The sequence below is a fragment of the Benincasa hispida genome, chromosome 10 (genome assembly GCF_027475165.1).
Source record: "Benincasa hispida cultivar pf3 chromosome 10, pf3_genome.v1.1, whole genome shotgun sequence".
Lineage (NCBI taxonomy): Eukaryota > Viridiplantae > Streptophyta > Magnoliopsida > Cucurbitales > Cucurbitaceae > Benincasa > Benincasa hispida.
The window spans coordinates 56,069,585-56,097,366 of record NC_143487.1 but is presented as its reverse complement, the minus strand read 5'-3'; the positions used below and the strand labels follow the sequence as shown (position 1 = coordinate 56,097,366).

Below are 27,782 nucleotides of genomic sequence, written 5' to 3'. Positions count from 1 at the left end.
CCTTTTATTGCCTCAAATAGAACCATCATCATTACAAATACCAGATCAAGGAAATCCTTGTAAGATAAGGAAACATTAAGTTAAAGCAAAACAAATTTCAATACATTATACATTAATACAAGAGTTGTTTGTCTCAACAAATAACTTACAAGAATTTTCTTACTGGGGGGAAGGACCTTGGCCATCACTAGCCCTCGGTGTAAACAGTACAGATAACTAATAAATTCAGGGTGACAATGAATAACTTGGTTTCTATAAAACGATAACGATGGCAAAATTAATAGTGCCTCCATGTTTTCTGGAACATACATTTGGAGGTGATAAATCAAAAAGAGCTACAGGAAAAAAAATTACCCCTTTTTGGAGTATCAAAGTATTACCATGAGATCCACTATTGTTTAACACTGTGTCAATATCTCAGCTCCATCATTGGTTATTAAGATGGTGTGTTCAAATTGTGCTGATAGGCTTCCGTCTTCTGTTACGACGGTCCAGTTATCATTCCACATGACAGGATTTATGCTACCAATGGTTAGCATCGGCTCTGCAGAAGAATTAAAAAATGTGCACAATAAAAATCCCCAATGGAGCACAAGATGACAAAGGTATAAATTCTAATGTCAACAAAATATTGTACAAATTACATGCCAACAAGAGCTTTGAACTGTGTTCAAGTCGTGGCGGTAGTTGAAGAATATGCTAGGTTCTTGCAAGTTTGAGTCTTGGAAAATATTACACAAGCCCTAGTTCAGTTGTAGTATGAGTGCTTATTGTTGTATGTATGGCAAGAAGAGCAAGGGAAGAAAGACACTCTTTTGATCAGTTGAGAAACACCTTTTGCATGCTCAATCAAAATTAAATCATCATTGGTTTTCTAGAGCAAGGAGAGAATTGATGGGCTGAATCTAGAAGCCGAATAAGAAAAGTAGTAAAGTTGAACTTACAGAATTGAGAGCTGAAATCGATCACACAATTGCAGCTATAAACGATTCACTCAACAAAAGTTGGTGTTCACATAATAAAAAGTCCACAATTGAAACGTTTATGGTGATTAACTTTTCTCGCCTACATCCATCATAAGTTTTAAATGCCTAAAAATTAGAATTTATACCACAATAAAGGTAGATTATCATGATGCTATCAATTTGGCGATATGAGTTGATAACTTAACCCCACATTCCGGCCTACCAAATTTGACTACGGAAGACATTCTCAATTTCATATAGAGAGCACTCTTTAATCTAAAATCTTGACTCTTATACAAGATTGTTCAAAGGTTGAGTTTCAAGCTGTAAGAATAAAGATAAAGTGACTTTGCTTTTGCTGGGATGAAAAATATTTAGTATCCCATAAGTGTAGCAACTAGCAAGGAGCTCCAGGTGGTAATAGCATGACAAGGAACAGGTTGGTAAATGTAGAACTCCTCCATTAAATATTTCTAAATTCAGAAATATTATCCAGCTGCATTCACTCCTCAGGGTGGGTACTGGTCTTGAGAACATGGTTGGCTTGAGCCTTGAAGTTTCCTCATTAGTGACTCTTTTCATAGGGTCTTTAACTTAAACATGCAGGGCCAAATACATTAATGTTTTGGGTGTTAAGAAGCCAGCAAGTGGAATTTGAGTTTAGGATTCAGCTGAATCTTCTTTAACTTGGGAAGATTTGCTGCACCCAGACGGAGGAGACAAACTATGGCTACCAGAGAGCTCTTGTTACTTCTCATTAAAGTCCGTACTCTAAGCTTATGATAGGTAAATGTAGAGCCTTAAATGCCCATTTTTGTAGGGTCCTTTAAATGGTTACGATCCTAAAAGGGCAAGTGTTTCTAATGGTAGCTGCTCATAGGGATATAAACACTAGGTAAGGTATTCCAGTTTTGAAAAGACATACTGCAAAACATACACATTAATCTTTCATTACAAAGTGCTCATTTCTTTAGAAAAAAAACTTCAAAGAACGAACTTTAGAAATGTAAATCTTGCAGAATCTCTCTTACTGAATAAGGGACCATGGCAGTGGATATAGGTCAACTGCCGAGCACAACAAATATTAGTTCTGCTGTTAAAGGCTAAGCTACAAAAAGAACAACCTACCGAAAGCTAATCAATCAGTTAAAGCCACGAACAATAACCAAATACATCAGAACAAGTTCAAACAAGAACAATGACAGAAACTTAACAACATTAATAATAACAGCTAATGGTTTTCCTTCGCACCAAGTGTTGTTACATTCAAATATTAACTACTAATTATTATACAAGTTTAACATTTAATTGAGATAGTAAATTTGAATTTTTTTTTTCTTTTATCAAATTAAGTATAAAACCTATATGTTTTTGTTAACTGAGGTGTTAAAACCCGTGTCATAAATTCACTAGATTGGGAAATCCCATAACAAACAGTTTTAACACACTATTTCAATATTCTATTCTCTCTACTTCCTCATATTTATCTCCTTTGCTCTTTTAAGAGAAATTGGCCAAAAGAGGAGTATTAACTGATGTGGAGCTTGTTTGAGCTATACAACATCTGGATTAGGTTGTATCTGAGAGGAGACAGCCATACAAGACATGCTGCACCAGTGACTGATAAAAAAATATACACTACAGTGGGTTTAAACTTCCTTAAAGAGAGCGAGATACACATGCCTCAATCTAATTGTTTGTGGGTTTGTTTCTCAATATTTACTTCAATTTCCTCGGTGATAATCTCCCCAACACTAGAAAATTTAGAATGACGAGATTTACATTGAAGTATTACAACATAATCTTACATTTCCAATCTTCCGCATACTTCGATATCTTAGGTTACTAAGAATCAGTTGAACCAAGGTGCCTTCCAGAAGATGCTAGATGAAATTTCGAAAGAAATAGGGTGGCTGAGTTAGTAGAATTTGACTGAGAAGAAACAACGCATGGTACACAATTGGCTCGAAACAGCAAAGATTATTTTGAATTAGACATCATGAGATTTTGAATCTAATGGTGGGATTGATGTTTTAGATGATCACTTCCATGATCATAGTGAGTGGTGCTGATTGTTTTCCTTTTGTATAGGTTTTCATTTTATGCAGAAACCTAATTTTCAAGTTTCAAGAGGAATGGCCGCCTGATGCAGACAGAGGTTATTTATGATGCATGGTGGCAAGGTGGAGAAAAATATTATAATCATTTAGGCTCTAGTACCAGATTGTTGGAGGACAAAAACAAGGATGAAAAATATAAGATTTCTTTGGTTCAGCTAAATTTGGATGGATTGTTTTTAAAAAAATTTACGTAACGCTAAAATCCCAATGATTCAAATCATACTAGAGATATAATTAAAAATGTAATTTCATTCAACCACTTTATATATGAACTTTTCATTGATGACTATCGCTTAATTTACTTATAGCGGACTTCATTTGCATATTTCAAGTAATCATCCGAGAACAAAAATATACTATACAGGAAAACTAAAACAAATTGAAATATAATACCAATTGTAAAGGTTTGATTCAACACCATGCGCCCAGCATCATTGTTCCCTGAAAGCATTAAGAACTCGTGCTCAAGTATCTTGCAAATTTTTTTTTTTTTTTCGTGTGTTTGGTTAAAGAATGCGAGCACTTCACAGTACAACGCAAAAGCATATAAACTGAAGAGCAGGAAACCTTTTCTTGAGCAAATTATGATGAGAAAAATGCACCAGATAGAGTGATGAGGTTCCACCATACGATCCATATATGTCATTTATTCACAAAGTAAATAATTTTTTAACTTCATCATAAGCGACACAAAACTTCGCTTTAAAGAATATTCTTCACAACTAAACAGTTTCCGTTATGATCAAAAGAGAGGCTAACTATACTTCATATGGATCTTATGACTTCATTACACTTTCATTATATTAAATTAGTTACTTTATAACCATGAGCATAAAGAACTTTTAATGATCAAGACCATGTTCGATCAACCAGCATGACACAAAAAGCACACTGTGAAAGCGAGCATCTAAAGAAGGGAATAATTACTGAAGTGAAGAATAACTGGATCAGCATGAAACACACGTCCAACGCCGTGGCCAACAAACTGTCGAACTACACCAAATCGATGTTTATCTGCATGGTCGCTTGATTAAAGAAACAGAGAAAATTATGAGAAAGGATATTTCCATTAATTCACAATAATCCTATTAATGACCAGCTGCATTGACACAATCATCTGTTAGTAAAGTAAAATTTCTTTGATATGAATAAGTTCAAATCTGAGTGTAAAACTCTTAGGTTTGAGAAAGAATCAGAATGCTCTATTCATTCACTAAAGATATGAATATATACAAGTGTACAAAGCATAGAAAAGGAAAATATCACAAAATATTTACAAGAATGGAAAATCCTAATTATAGAATTATAACACTCACCCTCAAGTTGGAGCATATATGTTAATCATGCCCAACTTGTTACATAGATAATCTATACGTCTTCCATCCAATGCTTTCGTGAAGATATCTCCTAATTGTTCTCCAGTCTTCACATATCCTGTAGATACAAACCCTTGTTGAATTTTCTCACGTACAAAATGGCAATCAACTTCAATATGTTTAGTTCTTTCATGAAATACTGGATTAGACGCAATATGAAGTGCTGCTTGATCATCACACCACAACTTTGTCGGTTTGGTGATTTCAAATCCCAACTCAACAAGAATCAGAATGCTCTATTCATTCACCACAGATTGTGTCATTGCTCTATATTCTGATTCTGCACTTGAACGTGACACCACATTTTGCTTCTTACTCTTCCAAGAAATCAAATAACCACTAACAAAAACACAATACCCTGAAGTTGATCTTCTGTCTTCTTTAGATCCTGCCCAATCAGTGTCTGAGAAACATTCAATATTAGTATGACCATAATCCTTATATAATAAACCACGCCGGGAGCAGCTTTCAAATAACAAAGAATCTGTTCTAATGCAGGCCAATGATCAACTGTAGGGCATGACATGTACTGACTCACAATGCTTACTGAATAGGTTGTGTTGGGTCGAGTCATTGTACACTGTAAGGTAATTAAGTTTTCCCACTAACCTCCTATATCTTTCAAGATCTTTTAGCAATTCTCCATCTTTTATGAGCTGTAAGTTGGGCATCATTGGGGTATGGCTTGACCCTTAACTTTCCTGTTTCAGTCAACAAATCAAGTACATATTTTCTCTGTGATAATAGAATTCCTTTCTTGCTTCTTATTACCTTAATTCCTAAGAAGTATTTCAACACGCCCAAATCTTTTGTATGGAATTGACTATGAAGAAAGGTCTTTAGAGACTGAATACCTAAAGCATCATCATCAGTAATCACAATATCATCCACATATACGACTAACAAGATGATACCACCCTCAGATCTCTTAAAAAAGACTGAATGATCTGGCATGTTCTTCTGCGTTCCAAAGCTTTCAATCACCTGACTAAATTTACCAAACAAAGCTCATGGGCTCTGCTTTAATCCATACAAAGATTTACGAAGGCGACACACCGTTCCATTCTCCTCCTGAGCAACAAACCCTGGTGGTTGCTCCATATACACCTCTTCTTGAAGATCACCATGAAGAAATGCATTTTTAATATCAAGCTGATGTAAAGGCTTATGATTGATTGAAACTAATGAAATAAACAATCGCACAGATGCCATTTTTATTACAGGAGAAAAAGTATCAGCATAGTCAACGTTATAAGTTTGTGTGTAGCCTTTCGCTACAAGGCACGCTTTTAACCGAGCAACAGAACCATCAGGATTGACTTTAACCGCAAACACCCATTTGCAACAGATAGCCTTCTTTCCTGCAGGGAGAGAAACTAAATCCCAAGTACAATTATCATCTAAGGCAGTCATCTCCTCCACCATTGCGGCACACCAATCAGGATGAGACAGAGCCTCATGAACATTTTTAGGAATGGATACAGACTCTAAGGATGCAATGAATGAACATGTGAAAGGTGACAAATGATCATATGAAACAAAAGAGGAAATAAGATGAGCACATGTACGTTTACCTTTACGAAGAGCAACAGGGAGATCATCACTCGTTTCTGGATCCACTGACGAAGAAGACTCTGGTACAGGGCATGGAACTGAAGGAGGTTGTCGTCGAGTATAGACCTTAACGATGGGTGGAAGAGTAGAGGTAGCCACAGGTAGAGATGAATCAGGAAGAGGATTGAAGGGAGAAGTAACTGTGTAGACAAGGAAATCATCCTCTACTTCCTTATGCTCCCCCTGACTCTTATTCGGAGAGAATGATGGTGATGAAAAAAATGGGGTATGTTCCAAAAACGTGATATCAGGAGAGACGAAATATTTATTTAGACTAGGACAATAACACTGATACCCCTTTTGGACACGGGAATAACCAAGGAAAACACATTTTAAGGACTTTGGATCCAGCTTGGTATGCTGAGGCCGAACATCCTGAACAAAGCAGGTACAACCAAATATTTTGGGTGGAATGGGAAACAAATTTTTCTTGGGGCATAAAGTGAAAAGGTATCTCACCCTAAAGAATGGAAGAAGGCATGCGATTTATTAAGAAACAAGCTGTGGAAACAGCATCAGCCCAAAAGGATTTTGGAACATGCATCTGAAACATCAAAGTTCTGGCTGTCTCAAGGAGATGACGATTCTTTCATTCTGCAACCCCATTTTGGGATGGAGTATCGATACAAGAAGATTGATGAAGAATGCCATAGGCATCTAAATAAGGCTCGAGTGTATGAGAGAAATATTCCTTAGCATTATCACTCCATTGGATTTTAAGAGCACCACTAAACTGAGTTTGGATTTCAACATGGAAGTTATGAAAATGAGAAAGTAACTCAGAACGACTTTTCATTAAATATAACCACGTAACATGAGAATAGTCATCGACAAATATAACAAAATACCGAAATCCTCCTTTGGACTCAATAGGACAAGGACCCCAAACATCAGGACTAATTCAAAAGGAGTACTAGCTCGTTTATTGACTCGAGGATACAAACTCAAACGATGAAATTTAGCAAACTAAAATGACTCACAATCTAAAGAAGACAAATGTTGAAGTTGTGGACGAAGACTCTTCAACACAGAGATAGACGGATGACCCAAACGACAATGCTCTTCAAAGGGAGACGATACACTTGAGCATGTGATGGCCGTAGGTGTTTGTGGTTCAAAGATGTAAAGACCTCCAAATTCACGCCCTTTACCAATAGTCTGTTTCGTCATAAGATCCTGAAATAAGCAATAACCAGGAAAAAAGGAGACACAACAATGAAGATCACGAGTGAGTTTACTGACCGAAATCAAATTAAACGAGAAATGTGGTAAATTTAAAACTGATGACAAAGAAATTGATTCAGTAAGATGGATGGTTCCTGATCCTAAAACAGAAGTGGAGGTTCCATCAGCTATAGTGACATTAGGTGAAGAGGTAGATGTACAAAGGTTAGAGAATAAACTGGGGTTATCTGTCATATGGTCTGTAGCGCCAGAGTCAATGACCCATTTTGACGTGGAGGAAAGAAGGCATTTAAAAATGTTACCTGTCTCTGTGATGGCTGTAATGGGAGTAGAAGATGATGCCCTCAATGACTCTTGATACTGCTGAAATTTAGCAAACTCCTCTGCATAAATCGTAATTGACTTGTCAAGATTATCAGGAGTAGAGGCGACATGTGCAGAGGGTGATGGCATCCTCTAACTCTTATTCAGCAATTTTCTACATTCATGCTTCGTATGGCAAGGTTTATGATAGTAATAGCAAACAATACCTCCTAGATTTGATCTTTGGTTATTTGGATGACCTTTGAAGCTATTTGATTCAACCCCCTTATTACCTCTATAATCATTTGTGCGCCCAATCAATGCACTGCTAAAATCAGATGATGTAACTGCTTGTGTTTTTTCAGTATGAAATATTCGAGTGTAAGCTTCTTCCAACGAGTAGATATTTGAGCTTGACAACACTTGATCTTTGGCCATCTCATATTTAGGTGCAAGACCAACTAAAAAGCTCATGATAAACAACTTTTCACGTTGAGGCATTAGAACTTTTGGATCCGTGTTGATTGGCATCAAGGCATTGAATTCCGCGCATGAATTTTTAACCTCCATAAAGTAGTTTGTAAGAGATTTTTCTCCTTGATCAGGTTGATATAGAGTCTTACAAACATATCACACTCTATTAATATTCTCTTTCCCTGAATAAAGGAAATCCAGATATTCCAATAGTTCCTTGACTGATTTGCAGTGATTTACTAGTTCAACAATTCACGGTCAATAGAATTCTTGATTTGTAGAAGCATCCTTGAATCGTCCCGCCACCAAATCTTCTTATTAGCATCAATCAGTGACTCTTCTGTGATGTGATCATCCATCTCCATGCTCCTAACAAAGTGGCGGACATTTGATCTCCATGAATAGGAGTTGGATCCATTCAACTTGTGTTCAGTTACTTTTGACACCATAGGAACAATTTCAGACATGACTAATGGTTTATTATCAGCCATTACCTCAAAAACAATAGACACCGGACAGCAGATAATTAAACCCTAATTTACTGAAGAGATGTCTTTACAAGCAGTAAGAATATTTATATATCCCAAACAAACACACCACCAAGAAGAGTCAACCACACTGGAGAAACCCACAGAAAACGAACAAAAAAGGACGGCGCATGCGCCTACACGCGCCGGCGTGTGGACGGACGACAAAGAAGAACAATTGGCGTGTGAGGCTGGTCAGATGGCAACCGGACTTTGAGGTTTTGTAGACAGTGGCTGGGCTCCTCTTTGAACTGGGCGGTGTCGAAAAAAAACAGCTTCCTTTTTTTTTTCTCCCGACGGCGGCGGTGGCGAACAAACCGAAGACGGCGACTATGAGCAAAAGCGTAAACTCACCTCTCCACAAAACCCTAAACGTATCACAAATGGGTTCTAAATTCTCAAACCCTAAGGTTCACAAAAACCCTAAGTTTATTTAGAGAGCTTTGATATCATGTAAAACTCTTAGGTTTGAGAAAAAATCGGAATGCTCTATTCATTCACCAAAGATATGAATATATACAAGTGTAAAAAGCATAGAAAAGGAAAATATCACAAAATATTTACAAAAATGGAAAATCCTGATTATAGAATTATAACACTTAGCAACCACCTACCTAAGATATTATGTGCAGCCCAAACAATCCATTAGATAAGTGCACATAAATTAGCTCAAACATATAGTTTTTAAAAAATTAAAAGTAAAACTGTATGATAGGATCCAAAGTTAGTTTTTAAAAAATTAAAAGTAAAACTATGAGATAGGATCCCTATACTTTGGGTTCCATTCTATTTAGTTTTAAAAGTAAAACTATGTGATAGGATCCCTATACTTTGGATTTCATTCTATTTAGTTTATGTATTACCAATTTTTCAAATTTAGTCCATGTTACCAGTTTATTATTGATTTTTCCAAAAAAGAAATTTAGTTGTTATTAGCATTTCCCTTATACATTTTAGAAACATATTCCACATAGTGTCTTTTCTTGTATGAAAATCATTATTATTATTTTTCCAATTTCAGTAAAATTTAATTTTGAAGGACTAAATCTAAGATTTATTTTAAGCATAGGATTAAATTTAGACCATTGAAATTGCAAGAACTCAAAAAAGAATGATATTCAAATTATAGAGGCCCAAATGATATTTTAACCAATATAAGTACATAAAAACCACTCTATATTAAATCATAAATGAAGAAATTGAATATTAGTTCATGGCAACAAAATAAACATTTACTGAAATTTCACCCCAAATACAAATTTTTCAAGAAAGCAAATGATCAAATTCCCCCTATCAAGGTTTTCTTCTTATCCGAGCAAAAGATAATTGTATCATCAACATATTATAGATGTGACACATCCACCATAGTTCCCTTACTTGAGGTTTCTACTCCCTCGACAATATTGTAATGTTCGGCTGAGAGCATGCCTGATGATGGAGAGAGAAAGGGGACAAGGGATCGCCTTGCGCCAAACTTCTTTCAGCTGAAATCTTTTTCCTAAGCTTACCATCGATCAAAACAGAGAAATTTTCTGTAAAAACACACCCCCTTATCCATTTTCTCCACAAGCTACCAAAGCCTTTTTAACTCCATGACAACATAAAGGAAGTACCAATTGACTTTATACTGGGCCTTTCAAGGTCCAACTTCAAAACACACTAATTCTTACTAACTTCCAAACCTTCAACCACTTCCTAAGCTACAAAAGAATCTGTTAAACCCCCAATTCCCTATACATATACAAGGAGGGGCAAGAAAGGAATTACACAAAAGACAATAGCTGCAAAGGATGTAGGAGAGGAGGAAAACCGTAGAGGGACCACAAAAACTTGTTGTAAAAGGACAGCTTGGGTTTCCGTGTAGGATAGGGTTTATTTTGGGTAAAAAGCTGAGAATAACTTTTTTAGAGGAGAAGACCACCAGCTCACTCGATGTGATGGTTTGCTATCTTCAATTTCCTTGATATTTTCCTTTTATTGTTGTTGATTTGCTATTAAGCTAGTGTGCTCTCTGTGTTTAGCGTTGTAATACAGACTTTGAGTCCTCTTCTCTATTAATAACAGTCCATCAGAGCTCTATTGCTCTTTTTTCTTGCATATATTGGCCCTGAAACTAGCCCTGTCTAACTTGGGAACTATTGGGCCGTACAAAAAGAAGGCCCAAAGCGGAAAGAAAGGGGTCGCCCACCGATAAAACGAATGTAAAGGGGAATGAAACCCTGGCGATGAGGCAGATATCCATTTCGGTGAAGGGAAATTACGCGAAGAAGGATCCTTCGGTGAAGCGATTGTCTGACGCGAGTTTCGAGAACGTCTAGACAAGGGTTTGTGTTTTTGTTACAACGAAAAATATTCTCCCAGGCACCGTTGTAAAGTGAAAGAAAATCAGGAACTAAGGTTGTTCATTACGAACGAGGAAGAGGATTCCAAGGTGGAGATAGTCGAAGAAGAAGATGAGAACCCAGAGTTTAAGGCGATCGAAGTTACTGAGAAAGCGAAAATAGCCTTGAGATTGATGCTCGGATTTTTTCGTGAAAGGGACGATTAAACTGAGAGGCACGGTGAAAGGGAAGGAGGTCATTGTGTTGATCGACTGTGGTACGACTCACAATTTTATTCATCAGAAAATTGTGGTGGAATCAAATCTACTATTATTGAGAAAAGCGAAATTTGGGGTTGTTACCGAGGATGGAACAACGATACGGGGAAGAGGGATATGCAAATCAGTGGAGTTGAAATTCCCAGAATTAGTGGTGATAGCCGATTTTCTTGCGATTGATCTAGGACAAATGGATGTTGTGTTAGGGATACCGTGGTTATGCACAACTGGATTCATGGGCGTTCATTGGCCGACACTAACAGTGTCTTTCTTATCTGGAAGTTCTCAGGTGATATTACGCAGGGACCCCTCCCTTACGAAGTCGGAAATCTCTTTGAAGGCTTTATCAAAAACATGGGAGAAAGAAGATCAAGAGTGGTTGATTAAGTTTCGGAATTTGGAGATCAAAGAGAATAGGGATACCATGTCTGACTTTGAAGAAAAAAAGTATGAACAATTGCCAATAATAATTCGAACTCTGTTAACACAAAGTGAAGATGTGTTCGGAATTCCTACTACTCTCCCTCCTAAATGAGCAATTGATCACCGTATACTCATCGGGAAAGAGCAAAAGTCCATCAATGTTCGATCGTATAAATACGACCACACACAAAAGGAAGAAATCAAGAAGTTGGTTAACGAAATGCTGCAAGCTGGAATAATAAGACCTAGCCACAGTTCATACTCGAGCCCGGTGTTGTTAATTAAGAAGAAAGATGGATGCCTTTTGGATTGACCAATGCGTGACAGTGATATCGAGAAGACTGCTTTTAGAACCCACGAAGGACATTATGAATTTCTGGTAATGCCTTTTGGATTGACCAATGCGCTGGCCACATTCCAATCACTAATGAATCATGTATTCTACCCCTTCCTTTGTCGATTTATACTTGTGTTTTTTGACGATATCTTGGTGTACAACCCAAACATCACCACTCATGAGACATATTTGGAAGTGGTATTCAATATCCTTCAAGATAACAAATTGTATGCGAACAAGAAGAAATGTATCTTCTGTCAAACGAGGATACAATACTTGGGCCATTGGATTTCTCATCAAGGAGTGGAAGCCAATGGGGAAAAGATTAAGGCAATGGTGGAGTGGCCACAACCGAAGAATGTGTTGGATCTTCGAGGATTCTTAGGGCTCACAAGGTATTAATGGAGATTCATGCTAGGGTATGGCAATATTGTAGCCTTGTTATCCAAACTATTGCACAAGAATGCCTTTGAATGGAATGATGAAGTCGCACAAGTTTTTGAAGAATTGAAGCAAACGATGATGACAGTCCCAGTATTGGCCTTACCTGACTTCTCTATGCCATTCGTTATTGAAACAAATGCTTCCGAATTTGGTTTGGGTGCGGTATTATCTCAAAATTCCAAGCCAATTGCTTATTTTAGCTGAAAGCTCTCTCCTCGAGCCGAAGTAGAGTTTATTTATGAAAGGGAACTGATGGCAGTGGTGCTAGTAGTACAGAAGTGGCGACATTGCCGGTTGGGGAATAAATTTACAGTGATTTTAGATCATAAGACTTTAAAATTCCTAATTGAGCAATGTGAAGTCCAACCACAATTTTGGAGGTAGTTAACAAAACTCTTGGAGTATGATTTTGAAATATTATATTAGCCTCAAAATAAGGCAACCAATGCTTTGTCACGAGTTCCTCTAACAACTGAAGCGTATATGCTAACCCCAGCCTTAATTGATGTGGAAGTGGTTCTGAAGGAAGTCGAGGAGAATGAAGAACTCCAAAAGATAATAGCTATATTGAAAGAGGATCCTGACAGGAAAACAAAACATCAATGGAAGAATAACAGACTTCTATACAAGGGAAGGTTAGTGTTATCTCGCTCCTTTGTTTTGATTCCATCCTTATTGCACACATTCCATGGTTCGGTGTTAGGCGGCCACTCAGGGTTCTTGAGAACCTATAAAAGGATGAATGGTGAATTGTTTTGGCAAGGTATGAAATTTGACGTCAAAAAGTATGTGGAAGGCTGTGAAATTTGCCAAAGAAACAAGACTGACTCGTTATCACCAATGGGCCTACTTCAACCACTGCCAATTCCGGAATTGATCATGGAGGAGTGGACGATGGATTTTTTTTTACAAAAAAAAAAGAAAAAGAAAAAGAAAAAACAAGCCTCTTTATTCATTATGTGAAAGAAGATAAGTACTCAAAGTACAAGAGTGTTATACAAAGAGCAAGAAAGCCTAAGGATCAAGAGATGCACCCGGGCATCTCAACTAGGTTGATACCCCCTTAGTGCCCTCATCATATCCATACAAACTAACATGATGATAAAATCAAAGGACAACCTAAAGCCCTAAACAATCCAAAATACAAAACAAAACGAGCAAATAAAGTCACAAAAAGATGCACAATAATACAAATGAAGACTAGGCCAAATAATACAAAAATGAGACAAAAACTACTAAAATTCTGGGAAAATGAAGGCCTGCCAATTTAAGCATATTTCCTGTATGGACAAATCTTCGAAAGTCTTGTAAGAGTGCACTAGGCTGAAGCATTTTTTTGCGCTAATTCAAACCGATCCAACCAACCTGCTTCGTTATCATTGAATACTCTTTAGTTTCTTTCAAACCACAATTCTGCTAGTAAGGCCTTAACCATATTAACTCAAATTAATCTAAGGTGCTTCTTAAGTGAAGGGCCCATTAAAATTTGCTAAACATTACTTCTAAAGTTATCTCCACACCCAAACAATATTAAAGATGGAAAAATTTCCACCAACATTTTACGGAATACGAACAATTGAAGAAAAGATGCTGCAAACCTTCACCATCCTTTTTACACAAAGGGCAAATAGAGGTGACAAGCAAACTGAAAGGAACTTTCCTTGCATGACTGAGGAGCAATTTAGGAGACCAAAAATCATTATCCACACTTGAATATTTACTCTCCTCGGACTTTTAGTCTTCCTTAAAGCCTTATAAAGATATTTGTCCAAAGGGGATGAAGGGGAGAGATGAGTAGTAAGGGATTTTACTGAAAACTTACCGGATGCTTCTAGGGGCCATGTTCTCGTATCAGAATTATCCGAAATTCTCTTGCCTGAAATTAGAGTTAGCAAATCCTGAAACTTAATCATCTCGTCGTCTTTAAACAAACGTTGAAAGACAATAGACCAAGAAGCCAGCATATGATCCCAATGAGATGCTATGGGTCCTTTTGGTAACAAAGCAATCTTAAAAAGTCTTGGATACTGAATATTTAGAGGAAGTGCATCTACCCATATGTCAGTCCAAAAAGCAATTCTATCACCATTGCCAAGTTTGAAAGGAGCCAAAGCTTCCACTTTCAACCAAATTCTCGAAATACTAATCCAAAGACTTCTCAAGCTATTTCCAATCTTCACAACTATGTGCCAATTAAAGGAGTCTCGTATTAGAATTATCCGAAATTCTCTTGCCTGAAATTAGAGTTAGCAAATCCTGAAACTCAATTATTTCGTCGTCTTTAAACAAACCTCGAAAGACAATAGACCAAGAAGCAAGCATATGATCCCAATGAGATGCTATGGATCCGTTTGGTAACAAAGCAATCTTAAAAAGCCTTAGATAATGAATATTTAGAGGAAGTGCATCTACCCATATGTCAGTCCAAAAAGCAATTCTATCACCATTGCCAAGTTTGAAAGGAGCCAAAGCTTCCACTTTCAACCAAATTCTCGAAATACTAATCCAAAGACTTCTCAAGCTATATCCAATCTTCCCAGCTGTGTGCCAATTAAAGGAGTCTTTAAATCTCCTCCATTTCAATCACTAGCTGCCAAAATGAAGATTGCTTCGGGTACCCACCTAATGGCTGGCCAAGATAAAGAAAAGGCAAAAATTCTACCTTGCAATTTAGAAATCCAGCCATTTGCAGCAACTCATTTTCATCTATATTGATTCCACTTAAGGTTGATTTTTCCCAGTTCACCTTCTGTCCTGAGCACGACTCAAATAACTCAATGGCTTCTTTCAGTTTTGATAACATACAATTATCATATTTGCAAAAAAGAAGAGTGTTGTCTACAAAATGTAGTGGAATATGAATCTTCTCCTTCCTACCACAAAACCTTCATACAAACCATTTCCATATAGCTTACCTAGAAGAGCACCCAACCCTTCACTAATTAGGAGGAAAAGGAATGGTGATAATGGCACCTTGTCTAATTCCCCAAGACGAAAGAATACATCCTCGTGGCCTTCCATTAATAGATATAGAGAATTTGGGATTTTTTACGTATCCTATAATCCAAGGAATCCAGCGTGGATCAAAACTTTTAGAAAACATTACTTTTTCTAAAAAAGCCCAATCTACACGGTTGAAAGCTTTCTCCAAATCAAGCTTAAGAATCCACCCCTTTTTCCCTTTTGCTCTATAATCTTCCACCACCTCATTAGCAATTAACACTGGATCTAGTATTTGTCTGCACTCAATAAAAGCATTCTAGGATGAGCCAATTATGGAATGCATAACTTTCTTCAATCTTTCTGCAAGTACCTTAGCAACTACCTTATAGGTTAAGGTAGTAAGGTTGATTGGTCTGAAATCCTTTACTAAAACCATATCCTCTTTCTTTTGAATTAAGCATATGAAGTTTTCACGGATACATGCATTTAGTTTTCCATTCTTGTGAAAATCATCAAATAGCTCTTTAAAATTCTCTTTAGCCAAATACCAAAACTTAGAGAGACTCCACTGTAAAACCATATGGACCTAGGGCTTTACTCTTGCCAAGTGACTTTAAAGCCAAATAAATTTCTGCTTATGAGAAACGGGCAATTAGCGAGGCATTTTGAGATGGGATAACACATGACCAATTTAATAATAACAATAATTATCTAGTACCAGGAATGCAAGTATATAGAGCATCATAAAAACCCAAAACAAGGTTTTCAATATCTCGGAATGATTTGGTTGGCTCCCCTTGATCATTTATCAATTCAGTGATTAGATTTTTCTTTTTTCTTGCTGCCAAAAAACGGTGGAATAAATTAGAATTTTCATCACCCAACTTCAGCTAACTTAGTTTATTTTTCTGGATTAAATTTCTTTCTTCCAACCTGTATAGATTCATGAAATCAGCTTTCAATGCTGTAATGTAATCATTCTCAACTGAATTCAACCCAATAGTATCAGCCAAAGCTTCCCCCTCTACTACTTCTTTTAACAAATCCTCTTCTTTTCTTTTTTGCATTTCCTGGAACTCAGCAAACCAGCCCTTTATTGCACCTTTAACCATTCTCAGTTTTGCGAATGGCAAAATCTGACCATCCAATTCTACTGCTGTTTCTCCAAAAATTTTCAATAATTCTGATGCAGTCCTTATTTAACAGCCAACTATGGCAGAATCTGAAAGGAGAAGGGCCCCACACAATTGAACCTGCATCCAATAACAGAGGAAAATGGTCTGAAAAGATACGTACCTGTCGGATGATTCTTGTGTTGTCAAAAAGCTAATCCCACTTTTTATTAATAAAGAACCGATCTATCAGTGATTTAGAGGATGAGCTTCCACTTCTGGATCAAGTGTACCTTCCATTTGGTAAGGGAATTTCCAACAGATTGGCTGATTCTATAAATTTATTAAATTGTTTCATCCTTTTAGTAGTTTTTCCAAAAGGAAATCTTTCATGTGCCCATCTTGTTATATTGAAATCTCCCCCTATACACCATGCCTCTGTGCAGTAAACCGAGAGGGAAGTTAATTCTGGCCATACATACCTCCTTTCTTTGTAGTCCTTTGGTCCATATACATTAGTAATCCAGCAGATTTTCTTGCAAATAGTAGTACATTTGACCGACAGGGAGTATCCCCCTTTGAGTGATTCAATAACCTCTACCTTGCTCTTATCCCACATAGTCAATAAACCGCCAGATTTTCCAAAGGATTCCATCAATTCCCAGCCTATTTCCTTTGAACTCCAAAGTGATTTAATGAAGGCTACTTCAAATCCCTCTTTCTTGGACTCTTGAATTAAGACCAAATCTGGATTAAGGTTTAAAAAACCTTTTGAGAGCTATTATTTTATTCAAGCCTTTAAGCCCCCTTGTATTCCAGGACACAATCTTCATTGTGTTTTGTCAATAGAGCACTGTAGGTATCAAAAGAAGCGAGAGTCTTCAAGCCAAGATAACTCCACAATCCTTGACAATGGAGGTCAAGTGAGGTGGTATTTCAGATGGATGTAATGGAGAAAAACAGGAAGCATGATGCTCAACACCTTTCAACTCAACTTCATTCATAAAGAGAGTCTGTAGATCTGCACCACTTATTTCTTCTTGTACACTGTCTTCTTGAGCAATCCCAATCTCCCAGCCTTCAATGTCTTCATTACTAACACTGATGAATAACACTTCCTTGTTTTAGAGGAGATCAGAGGAGAACAAGGTGTACCTCTCAAGAAATTACATTTTGAGTTAGGAATGTTGAAATTCGAATGATTAAACTATTTAGAAGAAGAAGAGATGCTATCTGACCTTATAGAAGAAGAGGGTGCTTGAATTCTTGTGCAACAATCCTCTAACAGATCAGGATTGTTTTCTGTTGAGCTTATTCTGAGGGGACTCAGACTCTGGTTTTCTTGACCGGCTGAGGAGCCAAAAGTTTTTGAGATTCTAAGATTACTGCTTTCCAACATCTCCTGATTGTCTGGTACTGTTCATTTGTTGATGAAGTTCTTTTTCTAGCAAAATGTTTGGGAAAAGGTTTCCAATGACAGGAGAATTTCGACCGAGTAGCCGAGGAAGCAGAGAGTTTTCTTGATTTACCTCAAGTTTAGCTTCCTATCGTCTGGATATAGGGGGGAGTTGCTCAAGGTCCCTACTTTTTGAGAAATTCCAAGAGAAAATCCCTGGTGCAGCACTTTCTCAGCATTACATTCGTCGTGGGTCGTTTGGTCTTCCATGTTGGATAGCTCTCCTTTATCATTAATGTTCTTCACTCCTTTTCTTTTTTCTAAAAGTGTCTCTTCATCTGCCTTTTTTGTGTTTATGATAATAATGTTATCCTTAAAACCCGAATCGTTAGAAACTCTCTTTCCTCATTAAAAGCGACTTTTCACATTCTTCTAAAGTGTTCACACCAGCCATTGTTGAGGGAGGCTTGATTGGCGAGGAAGTCTTCATTGTCTGCATTGTCAGCCAAAGATTCTTCTTCAAGAACGCATTCGGGTTTGAGTACTCCGGTTTGGACTGCGTGGATACAAGGAAAGACCATTCTGATTCCATAACTTCAATATCACCACCTTCATCCTTCATAACTTGATTCAGACGAACTAAATCTATTGGATTGAAAAAATAATTAACAAATAAATTGCCACGAGTTATTTTGGGAGTTTCAACACACTCGATATCCCCAAAATTCAAAAAAATGTTGCCACATTTTTTATCCTTAATTTCTATGGTCACTGGTATGAATCCACAAAGATTTCTTCTAACTTGAATTTTAGCTTCCGAGCAATTTGAGATTAAGAGTTTCAGTTGCTATGCTTTCAAGGCCTCCAAAATAAGCTCCAATTACTTCAAACGTGCTTCAACACCAGTAATCTAATGGAAGATTTTTTATTGATATCCATCCCCCAAAACCTTTCATAACTGAAGGTCTACCATGTCTTTAACTTATTCCATTTTTCAAATAAGTGATAAAGGACCAATTAACTAACATTTACCCGAATCATCAATCAACTCTTCCAATTTTCCTTAGTCAACTTTGATCAAGGCTTTATCTACAAACAGGGGATTGATTACGACGTTAGAGTGGAATACCTCTTTCAGTATTATTGCTATCTCCTTCCATTCATTAAACACAAATAACCTCGAAATGATCCATAAGTTGTTAAAATCTTCCTTAAAAGATATCATAATTCTTCTGAACCCAAAAGGATTTCTTGCTCTGTTTTACCATCGCTGAAATAGGGGACTGCAACTACTCGTTAATGTTCTTAATTGATGACTCTGGGGCAGAGAACTTAATATTCCGTTTTTCTTTTACCACATTTGTGAAATTTCTTTCATGTTTCCTTTGGAGATTGAGCTCAGGGATAACTTTGGTGGAGTGATCAAACTTTGTTAATGGCTTCTTTAATATCCGACGTTCCATTTGAATGGGAGATTCTGGGGGCTATTAATCCAAAAACTAACCATCTTAAATTCTTGCCAACCGGATTTGCCATCTTCATAAGGGATGTGGATGTTCTTCCTTCCTCCTGTTGAAGGCCATACCGCACACTCTACAAACCACCGTTCTTTGCAAATTTAGCAAGGGGAATAACACTTCGATCTACTCTTTCCTTAAGTAAGAAGAACTCAAAAGTTGGACCACTCAAAAACCTTTTCAAGCGGGTGTGGAGCCATTGTGCCATAATAATTGATAAGAAAACTTTCTGACCTCTTTTCATGTCTTCCACCCAAAAACTGTTACCATCTTGCCACATACCGAAGAAATGATCGAAAATGCAACAACTTTTTACCTCCATTGATTTGGAAAATGAAAGGTCTGAGAAAGGTGAAGAGAAAGGTGAAGACACTGTTAAGAAGGTGATTGGATGGGGAGAAGTAGGTCGAAGGAAGATGAAGACTAATCAGCGCTGGTAAGAAGGTGAACGGATGGGGAAAAGTAGGTCGGAGGGAAGGGTAAAAGAGGAGAGAGGAGACAACAATTGGGGTGGGGGGCGCTCAATGATGATCTAGTTGAGTGAACGATGGACTTTACAGAAGGATTTCCAAAGGCTGGTGGGTATGACTCTACCATGGTGGTCGTTGACGGATTAAGTAAGTATGCCCACATCATCCCTCTCAAGCATCCATTCTCGGCAAAACAAGTAACTAAGTTATTCATACAAGAAGTAGTACGTCACCATGGGGTCCCAAAGTCCACAATCTCTGACCGAGATAAGATTTTTCTGAGCAACTTCACAATCTTTGATCGAGATAAGATTTTCCTAAGCAACTTCTAGACAGAGACGTTCATGTTGATGGGAACCTTGTTAAAAAGGAGCATGGCTTTCCACCCTCAAACAAATGGCCAAAAGAAGAGGGTTAATTGCTGTCTTGAAACATACCTAAGATGCTTTTGCAATGAACAACGAACAAAATGGAACAAGTGGATTGCATTGGCCGAATTGTGGTATAATACTACTTTTCATATTTCTATCAGGACCACTCCTTATCAAGATGTTTATACTAGACCCTCTCCCCCTCTGATTTGAGGTGTAGAGTAAGTTTGAATTTCTTTAGTATAAGATATGCTTGAGGACAAGCATTATTCTAAATTTGGGGGTGTGATAACTCGTAGAAATACAAGTTATTGTAGCCTTTTACTTAGAATAATGAAGTTAGATAAGCAAAGTATGTGTTGATAATACTAGGGATTCATTCTTAAAAATATACTTGCACTGAAGTACATTTAAAATCCTTGTTGACCGCATATCATGAGTTAATCTGCACCAAAGAAGTGCTATATTTTGCAGTTGATCGCAGGAATTGTCCACATGTGCCGAACTCGCACCCGATGAAGAGACGGTCGATCGGGATCTCTGACATAATCCCAATGGATATTCTACCAAAACTCGGAACATTGACCATAATAGCAGCGTTGACATTCTCACCTACCTAGTCAGGGATTGCGACTAACCAAAGCGGGATGCCCAAAGCAATCAGTGGATGGCTCTATAAATAGAGCCTTGACGCCAATGTCAAGGGATCCGGATTTTTGTCTTAGTCAAAATTCAATGATCACAAGCAAAAGCATAATCGAGAATTTCTCTGAGAGAGCTTCACTTCCAAAAATCACCTTCGACTTACCACCGGAATTTCGCCAAAGCAAGAGTTTGAGAAGGCTTTTCCACTTCATACTACCATTTTGTCATCAGCAACCTTGACACTACATCTGTTTGATGCAAGAGATTGCTGAAAACTGACCTTCCATCATTTTCTTTTTTATCTTTACTATTGTATTGCATTGTGACTTTAAGAGATTACTCAATTTGTAAACAACAATTCTATTTCTATCTAGATATCATCATGACTACTTTCATTATCTCCTCTATCTTTACCATCACTTTTTCATTTACCATGAGTAACTAATCTCCACGAGGTAAGGGGGAAGTTGAATGTTATGAGCTAAATTGAATCTGTAAGGGTTAATCATGTTTGCTTAGTGTATGATTATATAAATGTTTGCTTATGATCACTCAGTGAATCAAGTAGCTATAACCAACTGCCCAAGAGGGTAAGTAGTTGCGGATCTCACTAAGCAAAATAAGAAGTATTTCTAGAGATAGAAACAACCTTATGCTCAACGCAACATCATTCATGCATCGTAGAGATATGACAAATGTGGCTGGCCACTGAGAGGTGTGTGATGAACGGATGTTGCAAGCCTGGATTACCTTTGAAGCTAAACTTAGGAACTAAGCGTCGACTTCCCTCCAACCCTGCTTTCTCCATACATTTTTAACACAAGTTAAAGCTGCTGCTTCTCTAAGTATTCTCAGAATTAGACTCAAAGTACTCATTGCCCAATTAGCTAATTTCACTGCATACTTATTAATCACATGCTTTTTGACTTTACTGAAATTACTTAAGTTCTCGCTGCATACGCATTACTTTCCAAACATTCTTAGTTACAAATCCCTAAGTTCAACCTCGACTCACACTAGTTTGTTTATACTTGGCAAACTATAAGAAAACTTATGATAAGTGCATATTTAGCTACAACTCGGCGCATAGTTAGTTCACATAGAAATTCCAGCACAGTTTATGTTAACCGCATTAAACGCAATAGCTTACAAACGGGCTCTTCCACCAAAGGTGGATTCACAACGTGTTTCATATTTCTCAACTTAAGAAGAAACTGGGGCAAGCTCATCAGATTTAGCACCACCCACCGACCTTAACTGAGGAGTTCGAGTTATAAATAATCCTTGAAATGGTTTTAGGCGTGCGTTGGAACGGTGAATTAGCAGCCAATCAATGGTTTGTCAAATGGAAGGGCCTTCCCGAGAATGAAGTAACATGGGAGTCGGTCTACTTAATGAACCAACAATTTCCTCACTTCCACTCTGAGACAAGGCGCATTTCAAGAGGGCAGTATTGTTGAAATCCCAATTCTCTACGCATATAAAAGGAGGGGCAAGAAAGGAACTACATAAAAGACAATAGCTGCAAAGTACGTGGAAGAGGAGGAAAACCGTTGAGGGACCACAAAAGTTGTTATAAAAGGACAGCTTGAGTTTTAGTGTAGGCCAGGGTTTATTTTGGTAAAAAGCTGAGAGTAGCTTTTTTAGAGGAGAGGACCACCAACTCTCTCGAATGTGCTGGTTTGCTATCTTTTATTTCCTCGATATTTTCCTTTTATTGTTGTTCATTTGCTATTAAGCTAGTGTGCTCTGTGTTTAGCATTGTAATACAGACTTTAAGTCCTCTTCTCTATTGATAACAGTCTATAAGAGCCCTGTTACTCTGTTTTCTTGCATATATTGTTGGGTTTACTAAGTGCAGGGTAAGAGAAACCTAACAGAATCCTTTTTGAATTATACCTCAACTAATTCTTTAACCCTTCCCCTCCCCATTAGTTCTTAAAAAGAGATTTTAATTCCTAGTAGCTCTATCACATTACACGTTTCCAAAGAAAAGCAGAGACAATAACAGTCTTTATCAAATTAGAATATGCTCATATTTTGTGGTATTTTAACAAAATCACGTCACACCTTGGGTGTTAACCATAAAAGGAATCACAGAGTAGAAAATAAATCTAATCCTTTATCTTTCTCTCTGGATAGGTAACAGAAAATATCATTGATATCCAAACCTTGAAACTACAATCTTCAATAGTGTCATATGGTTCAGCAGTACAAAGTGGGTTTTCTTACTGAATTATTTTGCCAATTTGCTTGAACTCCACTCCTGGTGCGCAAATGGATATTGCTTTATCTAAGCACTCTTTAGTCACCTAAAGCGTATTGGAGAAAAAAAATAACAAACAAATAAATAAATGGTCAAAATTTGTTCTGGCGGGAGTGCAAAAAAGAAATATTCTCTCTCAAGTGCAAATAAGCAACAATAAGGGCATCATTGTAGTGAAATTATCTAATGATGTTAACGGGATTTTTTAACATTGGAAACCTAAAAAAATCAAAGAGCCTGAGAATGGCACCATTGAGGCCAGAAGATTTAGCCTCTTGTTCAAAAGACAATAAAACCTTATAAACAAAGCCCAAAGAGGCTTATCCCCCACCCAATGATCCTCCCCAAAATAAACCTTCGAGCCTTTCCCAACTAACCAATGGATAAACTGAGGAAAAAAAGAAGAAACACAGAGGAAATAGCTTTTCATAGGTTTTTCTTGATCCACCACTTGCACCAAACTCAAAAGATGTGGGTCATATCTACTCATATCACCCTAATCTACAACGTATTAAGCTCCATGAAGCACCACAACCACTTTGCCGAGAATGCCTCATTATGTAGTCTTAGGCTCTCGATACCTAGACCTACTAAATCCACGGACTTCAACACCATCTCTCACTTGACCAATTTAACATAACATAAATAATTTTAACATAGTTATACTTGTGCACAATACTCAAATGGTGGGCATCTAGCTAGCTAAACTTAAACTTTCATATTAAATTAAATTAGTGAACGTAGTAATGCACAATACTCAAATGATGGGCATCTAGCTAGCTAAATTTAACTCTTCGTATTAAATTAAATTAGTGAGCATAATAATGCACAATACTTAAATGATGGGCATCTAGCTGGCTAAACCTAAACTTGTCATATTATATCAAATTAGTGAAGTTCTTATTTGATGCTCTTAGTCACGTGACACGACTTCTGTTTTTTTCCCCCTTAATGCACACAAATGTTTGGACCAACTTATCCCAACTCAACTAATCTTATGAAACAACCACTCAAGCCTACAATACTTGATTATCATTCATATGGTTTTAATAGTGTAACACAACTGCCCATCAGATGGAACTCATAATACAAAGGAATTTGCTCAAAGGGTGTTGTTGAAGAGAACTACTCTTAAATCACCAATTGACCCAAAAGCTTAAGCTGATGGGTGAAGGTAAATTTAATACTATATCATCTAACATTCTCCCTCATTTGTATGCTTGAATTATGTAGAAGACCCAACAAGTGAAAATCAATATTAAATGGGGAGAAAATAACATTGCAGGGCTTTGATCTATCATATGGTTTTCTACAAGGACCTATCCTCCAAGAATTTACGCCCAACAAAAATATAAAGTTCTAGATACAAAACAGCTTCCTTTAGATGGGGTGTTTTGCTAGGCTTGTCTTTTTTTATATGCCCTTATATTCATTCATTTTTTTTCTCAATGAAAGCAGGTGTTCTTATAATATATATATATATATATATATATGAAGTTCAAGATAGGTCCTAGTAGAAAACCAATTTCTTTGAAATATTAACAAAAATATATATAAGTATTTACGTGTTAAAAGACATCAAGAACAACATGGCTATGTTTAAAATCAATGAAATTTGTTTCTCATAAAAAAAAAAAAAAAAACAACAAAACAGAAAAAAAAAGAACAAAAAACAAAAAGCAAAAAGCTACCCATTAACAAAAGAAGAAAGAAAAAGCTACCCGGACAAGTTTTTTAGCTTCGTCATCAACATCTCCACAAAAGAAAGTTGCTGAAGTATCACCATGGTACCCCTACAGATTATAATTGCAGATAGCATAAATAGCTTTAATAGCTACAAATTTTTATTTTCTTGAATAACAGAAAAGGAAAAAAAAAAAAAGATTAATGCTTTGATTACTTTCCCACCTTTCTAGATGAGGTTGACATATGAATGTCTATCTAATATGTGATAATAAAGTGTACGAATAACAGCTTATGAGACACTTTACAATGGCCACCCATTAAACTAACATATATAATCATTATGAGCTATTGATCATCAAGATAGCATTGAAATCCCAGCAGTACGGTTATTTATTTAGATGCTCAAGCCCTACATATGACCCACAATCTTCAAGAATGAAAACCAGAAAGATAAGAGACTAATTCATGGGCATGAATATGTTGGAGTTATTCATTTAATGTGTTTCTAAACAATGGCCCAGGACACAAATTTTAACGCTTTATATAAGAACCTTTTTATTAGGCTCATATGTATAGATAGTTTCTTATATAGCTCTATTCCTTTTAAGACTTTATTTCCTTTTTTTTTTCCTGCCCTTTTTTTCTCAGCCCACTATGATTACAGTTTTTCATAACAATGTGTCCAAGCTAGTTTACAAGCACCTCGGCTAATCTCATGAACAAGTGTCTAATCTACGAATGTCAAACAGCTCATAGAATTTTAACGTCCTAGGTATATAGCCACCATCGAGTTTGAATCACATTTTTGCGGTCACTTTGGAGTGTATAAATTGGGTTGTAGTCCGTTTACTTTGTAAGAAAAAAAAATATTCACACCACACTATACATGGTAATGAAATTACAAATTACCAATTGAATCTCACAAAATTCTAAAGATGGCATGTATGATGTATGGAAGGTAATGAGTTGTTGTCACCTTCTTTGGCCCATTTAAACTTAGCCATTTGCTTCCACCTAATAGTCACTTTTAATCACCTCTTCAAACTCAAGTTTCAGAGACAACATTTCCTCCCTCAGCTCAAAACTTAGGGAATCAACCTCTTCCAGTTTATCCAGCATGTTAATGCTAGTTAAACACCTGTTTTTTGATCTTCAAGTCTCTAGAAACTTCACAATTCGAAATTGATGAAAAATAAGAGTAGGGAAAGAAAAATAGCACACCAAGATTTTACGTGGAAAACCCTAATTAGGGAGAAAAACCACGGGATAAAGGAATTCTTATTAGAAAACTGATACAAAGAAATAAATAGACCACCAGCTTAAATAGAGAAAAGGGAAACCCTAGGATACAATGAAAAAGACAAAAATGCCCCTAGAGTGTAAAACCCTAATTTCAACACTCCCCCTCAAGTTGGGGCGTAGATGTCAATAAGACCCAACTTGCTCACACATGCGTCAAACAACTTGCTTTTGTTAGAACATCTGCAATCTGTTGATTGGAAGGAATATAAGGAACACAAATGTTGCCACTATCAAGTCTTTCCTTGATAAAATGCCGATCAATCTCTACATGCTTTGTTCTGTCATGTTGAACAGGGTTATTTGCTATGCTTATGGCTGCTTTATTATCACAATAGAGTTTCATTGGACCGGTATGCTCTTGATCAAGGTCTTCCAAAACTTTTTCAAGCCAAATCTCTTTACAGATTCCCAGACTCATGGCCCTTATGGCTACTTCTGGCAACGACACCTTGCTTTTTGCTTCTCCATGTAACAAGGTTGCCCCACACAAAGGACCCTGATGTTGATTGATCCTGAAAAATAAGAGTAGGGAAAGAAAGAATAGCACACCAAGATTAATTTACTGTGGATTAAACTTTGCCTTCTATAGGGGTATAGGGAGAAAAATCCAGTTTCGGGATAAAGGGAATTCTTATTAGAAAATTGATACAAAGAAATAAACAGACCACCAGCTTAAATAGAGAAAAGGGAAATCCTAGGATACAATAAAAAAGACAAAAATGCCCCTAGAGTGTAAAACCCTAATTTCAACACTCCCCCTCAAGTTGGGACGTAGATGTCAATAAGACCCAACTTACTCACACATGCGTCAAACAACTTACTTTTGTTAGGACATCTACAATCTGTTGATTGGAAGGAATATAAGGAACACAAATGTTGCCACTATCAAGTCTTTCCTTGATAAAATGCCGATCAATCTCTACATGCTTTGTTCTGTCATGTTGAACAGGGTTATTTGCTATGCTTATGGCTGCTTTATTATCACAATAGAGTTTCATATGGAGACATGAACTGGCATATGCTCTTGATCAAGGTCTTTGCTCCAAACACTTTATTCAAGCCAAATCTGAACAGGGTTATTTGCTATGCTTATGGCTGCTTTATTATCACAATAGAGTTTCATTGGACCGGTATGCTCTTGATCAAGGTCTTCCAAAACTTTTTCAAGCCAAATCTCTTTACAGATTCCCAGACTCATGGCCCTTGGCACTACTTCTGGCAACGACACCTTGCTATTTGCTTCTCCATGTAACAAGGTTGCCCCACACAAAGGTACAATACCCTGATGTTGATTTTTTGTCTACTACAGATCCTGCCCAATCAACATCGGTGTAAGCTTCGATGCATCGCCTTTTAGTTTTCCTAAACATCAAACCTTTCCCTGGAGAGGTTTTCAGATATCTCAAAATGCGCTTTACTGCCCTCATGTGTTCTTCATATGGAGACTGCATGAACTGACTTACCATACTTACTGCATAAGAGATGTCGGGTCTAGTATGAGAGAGAGATTAATTTCCCAACAAGTCGCTGATATCTTTCTTTGCTCACTGAAACACCTTTACTCATATTACTTAACTTTGCATTTGCTTCTATAGGGGTATCAACTGGTTTGCAACCCGTCATACCTGTTTCCTTAAGCAAGTCCAGAGTATACTTCCGTTGAGAAACTGAAATTCCTTCTTTCGATCGAGCTACTTCTATTCCAAG

General features: G+C 37.0%; 1 protein-coding gene across 3 annotated transcripts in view; it reads right to left on the bottom strand.

Moving 5' to 3' along the window:
• Positions 1-80: 80 nt before the first annotated feature.
• MAP1D (methionine aminopeptidase 1D) overlaps positions 81-27,782 on the bottom strand; it is a 36,141-nt gene continuing 8,439 nt past the window's right edge. Inside the window, exons 6-10 of one of the 3 annotated variants that reach the window (XM_039021340.2) lie at positions 24,809-24,880; positions 23,054-23,133; positions 4,013-4,110; positions 3,479-3,526; positions 81-544 (exon numbers count right to left, since the gene is read on the bottom strand). In XM_039021340.2, coding sequence (XP_038877268.2) covers positions 399-544; positions 3,479-3,526; positions 4,013-4,110; positions 23,054-23,133; positions 24,809-24,880 — 444 coding nt within the window. In that variant the 3' untranslated portion in view covers positions 81-398. Of the gene's footprint in view, positions 545-755; positions 875-3,478; positions 3,527-4,012; positions 4,111-23,053; positions 23,134-24,808; positions 24,881-27,782 lie in introns of those variants that run through there. The other 2 variants (XM_090306208.1, XM_090306207.1) reach the window with 2 other exon arrangements.